Source organism: Achroia grisella, unplaced genomic scaffold (assembly GCF_030625045.1).
Source record: "Achroia grisella isolate CSIRO2021 unplaced genomic scaffold, CSIRO_AGI_Agris_v1 utg2156, whole genome shotgun sequence".
NCBI lineage: Eukaryota > Metazoa > Arthropoda > Insecta > Lepidoptera > Pyralidae > Achroia > Achroia grisella.
Genome location: NW_026712714.1, coordinates 625,139 through 630,808, shown reverse-complemented (window position 1 = coordinate 630,808; position 5,670 = coordinate 625,139). Strand labels below are relative to the sequence as shown.

The 5,670-nt window shown below is 37.6% G+C and overlaps 1 protein-coding gene across 1 annotated transcript; it reads left to right on the top strand.

Annotated features, from left to right (window-relative positions):
• The first annotated feature begins 215 nt into the window (after positions 1-215).
• LOC131842269 (uncharacterized) lies at positions 216-1,468 on the top strand. The gene is made up of 2 exons (XM_059190806.1): positions 216-354; positions 1,220-1,468. The coding sequence occupies exons 1-2, from the start codon at positions 279-281 to the stop codon at positions 1,456-1,458; spliced, it is 315 nt and encodes a 104-aa protein (XP_059046789.1). The 5' UTR covers positions 216-278; the 3' UTR covers positions 1,459-1,468.
• Positions 1,469-5,670: the final 4,202 nt, after the last annotated feature.

The window sequence follows — 5,670 nt, the reverse complement described above, 5'->3', positions numbered from 1 at the left end:
CCTTAATATAAATATCAAATTAAGACATTCCAAAAATTAATTGCCGTATTTGGGGACTGTTTTTTTGTGGTGAAGGTACTTATATGTACCTACAAAAAATATATATACCTAAAAAAAGGATGTCAAACAACCTTTTTTTTAGTCCATTGTCACTTTTTAAATAGTTCATGTAGTTAAACCTACTTGAATATAAAAAAAAATCAACCTGAGATTAAATCGGGTAGGGAACTGACAGTTGCCATTTTGTAAAGAAAAAAATAAACATAAAAAACATTGTAATGGAAGAAGCTTTTGAGAAACTAAAGAAAGAAGGAAAGAACGACGTCGACAATTTAATTCAATGGATGAAAAATTGTAACGTATTTTATAATATTAGTTTTATTCATTGAAGTGATATTTAATTGAACAGCCTCGGTAGTTCAGCGGTAGACACCGCTTTTCTTCCGATTGTCGCGGGTTCGATTCCTCGCACGGTACAAACATATATTCATGAGTACGATTGTTTATATCGGTGTTAGTGTTTACTGTGTATATTACGTATTTACAAAAAGAAAATTTCTAAGTATTTATATAAGTTGTCTAGTAACCATAACAAAAGCTCTGCCTACCTTGGGACTAGATGACGCTGTGTTAATTGTCGAGGATATGATTATTATTGTTATACTACCTTCCCACCCCGGCCTCGCACGGGTGTACATGTATTATTAATATAAACCTTCTTGAATCACTCTATCTTGTAAAAAAGCCGTTTCAAAATCCATTGCGTAGTTAAAAGTTATTAAAAGTTCTAATTTTGAAAAATATAATTTTTCTATAATAACTCATACGACGTACGTACGTAATCGACGAAATATTTATAAGGTGCGAGAAATCGAACCACTTTTAACACACCACTTTTAACACACCAACTAATCTGCAAAACTACCGAGGCCGTATATAAATTATTATATGTAGTACTATTATTGTAATATGTAAATATTGGGGGAAGGGAATTGTTAGTAATGGGAACTAGTAATTCCCATAGCTAGCACTGTACCATATCAGGTCGACCTTCACGCGGTTCCCCCTGGAAACCATCATGAAAAGTTCCTAGTAAATTTGTCACGATGACCTGACCTCATGCTCATCTTATCATCCTCCACTGGTGCCCCGCCAGCGTAAACCGTTAGCGCAGGCGGGTGCACCATTCCATTATCATCCATAAAAACATATTTTACAGCAAAAATTATAGATGAAGCTAAAGCGTCAGAAGAGAAAGCACGGAATCTGTTTCAAGATGTCACCAACAAGCAAACTGTTGAGCTGGCCAAGTTTAAAGAGGCGCTCGCCAAGATCGCTGCTGACCAGAAGAAGAGTTTGGAAGAGCTGTGCCAGAGCCTGGCTGAGCAGGGACCGAAGGTGCTGAACGCTTTGATGGCTGGAGTCAGTGCTTTTAAGGAAGCGGTTAAGAAGCCTTAAGATATTCTATTATAATAAAATAACTATAATAAGTAATAGTTTAATTTCGCTTTTACCGCGGCTTCGCTCGCTTTTTTTCATTTAATTTAATAAAACATATCCGATATGTGAACGATCATATGTTCATTCTAATACATTCAAGAACATGTCTACAGGGGAGGAAAGAAGATCGTTGGTAGTGTGGACTGATGATCCCATTGCTAGCAATGTACCATATCAGGACCTCCACGCGGTTCCCCCTGGAAACCATCGTGATAAATTTGCGGTGAATTTGTCACGTTGGGCTAACTGATCTGACTTCATGTTCATCTTATCCTCCACTGGGGCACCAGTGGAGGGGTAAACCGTTAGCGCAGGTGTGTGCAGCATTCCACTATCATCCTCTAAAAAGAACATGTTCACAAGATTTCATGATGATCGATTCAGTAGTTTTTGCGTGAAAGTGTAACAAACACACCTACTTTCACATTTAATATATTGGTAAGGATTGAGCTCGTAAACAACAACAAGCAACTAACACAGCATTCTTTTTAAAACATAGTATAAAACAAAGTCGCTGTCGCTGTCTGTCCCTATGTATGCTTAAATCTTTAAAACTACGCAACGCATTTTTAAGCAGTTTTCTTATATATTGCATATAGTTCATGGTCGCTTTAGTTTGTGCAGACGAGAGCTAGCACAGATCAAAAGAAGTACAAACAGATCTAAAGACTTTCGTGTTCTTTTAGGGCTTTTTTTTGGAATACTCTAATGCTGGCCGCAGCTGGCCTTTACAGCTTCACCGGACGATAGGCGAGTGCAGATGGCACTCCAAACCAAAGGACTTATGGAGCGGCTAAAGGCTAACTCCCGCCTGACGGATACGACTTTAGTCTGAGGGCACCGCTAGAGGTTTAGAGCATTCTTTTTAAAACATAGTATAAAACAAAGTCGCTGTCGCTGTCTGTCCCTATGTATGCTTAAATCTTAAAAACTACGCAACGGATTTTTAAGCAGTTTTCTTAATAGATAGTGATTCAAGAGGAAGGTTTATATATATAATACATGTACACCCGTGCGAAGCCAGGGCGAGTAGCTAGTTTACTAATAAAGTCTATAACAGAATAGCAGAGAGGGTGGACTCGCTGCCTCCTCTGAGTTATAGATCGTTGTCTCGATTATTACTACTAAATTTTGTTATAAGCAGCAATTGTAATTGTACTGTATTAATATTGTATTATTTATTATGCCAAAGACTATATACTACAGTAATAGTTTATTATTTGATAAATAAATAACATTATTATTATTTGAATGAGAAGTTCTATTTCCTACATACATATCTATGGAAGATACTAGCAGTTTTTGTATTGATGTCGCATGCATCCTCATGTAAATTGCGAATACTGTAACTACCATATAGTAATTTTAAGTAGCTGTGACGTGGTCGAGTGGAATGAGTAGTCATGCTCACTAAAATGTCCAGACATGTGGCGGCGTGGTGGGCCGGGTCATTGGGCTCCCTAAAATATGGTCGAGCGCAGTGACGGCTGGCTCATCCGTCATACTCGTGAACGAGTGCTGCTTGTAGGGACTGGTCTGCTCTTATCACCACGACTGATTTAATCTTATTGCATATTTATATTTGACCCAAAAAATTAGTGCTTGTTGGTAGTTTGTATTCACACGTTTCGACTTGTAAATGTAAACTTACAAGGATTATTTAAAAGAGCAACACACAAGTTTCTTGCTCGTTCTTCTTGTGATGAGACAGCTTTCCGAATGAGCGGTAGATTAAAATGTTATGATTATTCAAAAGTGCTGAAATTTTATTTGAATAAAGGATTTTCTATTCTATTCTACTACCTGTAGTAGGACATTCAATCTGGATTGATTCAAATTCTTAAGGATATGTTTATATAATAAGAGAACTATATAGAATGCGAATTATTTATTTACCCTTGACTAGAAATACAAAAATAATAAAACTACGCTCCCAACCGGCACTATGTATGTAGTAACAAATAACTAACATTAGTTTGGTATCTATAATACTGAATATATGTTCGTTTGCACTCGAAACTTTGAATTTTAAGAAAAAAACGATACAAGAATCATAATTTTCCCACAAGAAACATATACTAAATAAGCAGGACCCGTTTGGAGCAAACTTTCACATGAATAACATCGAGTCTTCATGAAGTAACAATGTGAGCAAGCCACTTCATTCTGTACATTTTAAAGTACAGGTCACGTGTTGAGTTTCAAGTGCAAAAGATAATTAAATTACAATACTTAATCTATGTACAAATATTTTGTAAAGTTGATACAATTAAAAATTGATATTTACACGTCTTGTTTGCTGCTATTTTATGTAATAAATTACGATTGATCAAATTCAAATTAAATATAATAGGAACATTAAAATAAGAACTCAAATTGGGAAGTAATAATGCTTAATAAAAAAACAAATCATATAGTTCATGGTCACTTTAGTTTGTGCAGACGAGAGCTAGCACAGATCAAAAGAAGTACAAACAGATCTAAAGACTTTCGTGTTCTTTTAGAGCTTTTTTTTGGAAAACTCTAATGCTGGCCGCAGCTGGCCTTTACAGCTTCACCGGACGATAGGCGAGTGCAGATGGCACTCCAAACCAAAGGACTTATGGAGCGGCTAAAGGCCAACTCCCGCCTGACGGATACGACTTTAGTCTGAGGGCACCGCTAGGGGTTCGAACCTCGGCTTAGGCCGTCGTAATTTTGATCCCCGTTTGAATTGGACGGGGGATCGATCGGAGGAGATTATTTTGTATCTTTCTCGCACTTGTATGCAGTAGACAGAGATAAATAGTAAGTTGTGTCCACTTTGTAAGATGAGTTATGGCAGTGAACTTACAGTGATGTAGGTGTTTTTTTTTCGGACTACTCTAATGCTGTCGGCAGCTGGCCTTTACAGCTTCACCGGACGATAGGCGAGTGCAGATGGCACTCCAAACCAAAGGACTTATGGAGCGGCTAAAGGCCAACTCCCGCCTGACGGATACGACTTTAGTCTGAGGGCACCACTAGGGGTTCGAACTCGGCTCATGCCGTCGTAATATCGATCCCAGTTTGAATTGGAGAGGTTCTATCGGAGAACGCGAGAGCTAAGTCAATATTTTTAAGTGACTAAGTAATCAAGCTTACGGCCCACCTGATGGTAAGTGACACCAGTTACACGTGAACTGTACCACGTTTATTACTTGCGATATAAATATATATATTTAACTGGTACGTCACCCATAACGGAAGCATCTTACAAAGCAAGACTTCCCGACTGAAATAGGTAAGTGTGGGGTACAGTAGAGTTGATTGACCAAGAATAAATTTTAGAATTTTCCGATGTAACTATTGGGAGATTTTATAACGCCTAAAGTTAACCCCCAAGGGGATTATTAGTAATGCGGACTGATGATCTTATTGCCAACAATATACCATATCAGGTTTACCTCCTCGCGGTTCCACCTGGAAACCATCGTGATAAATTCTTGTTGAATTCACGATGTGCTAACTGACCTGACCTCATGTTCATCTTATCATCCTCCACTGGTGCCCCGCCAGCGTAAACGGTTTACGCAGCCATAAAAAAAGTACTGGCTCGTCCGCTCAAAACTTTTGCCAATATTACTTGTTATATTTAACCATTATTAAATATAAATTCTCATAAATGTTCAGTTTATTGATATAATGCGAGTTTTAAATTCGCTAACTCTGTTTTACGGTACTTTCATCATCATCATTAATCTGAACTCGCTCTCATACATCTTCTAGTGTCTTGCCAGGGTCTACTGGCACTTCTATTCAGGGGCGCATCGTGAATTTATGGGGCCCCGGGTTACAACTTAGGGGCTTACCTAATTATCTATGTTTACATAAAAAAAATTGGAGTGTCTGTTTGTAATATTGAAATAACCGTCTTTTCTACATGCATATGAATATAAATACGGTACATACGCCGAAATAACATTTTTTACAAATCTCTGAAACGGCTGGATCGATTTTGACACATTTTAATTGTCAGGTAACTGATGTAATAATGAGTAACTTAGGCTACTTTTAGAAAAATCAAGTTAAATTCCATGCGATCGAAATCGCGGGTGCAGCTAGTATTAACTAAAACATAGCGACAGGAGATTCCCCATAAAAGATAGACCACCACATCCAGGGTTGTCAACTTTAGTGATAGGTTTTTTT

Excerpts from the sequence above, each read along its gene's own strand:
- LOC131842269 (XM_059190806.1), top strand. The coding sequence starts at position 279 with ATGGAAGAAGCTTTTGAGAAACTAAAGAAAGAAGGAAAGAACGACGTC. Across the intron at positions 355-1,219 it reads AATTCAATGGATGAAAAATT|CAAAAATTATAGATGAAGCT; the intron begins GTAACGTATTTT and ends CATATTTTACAG.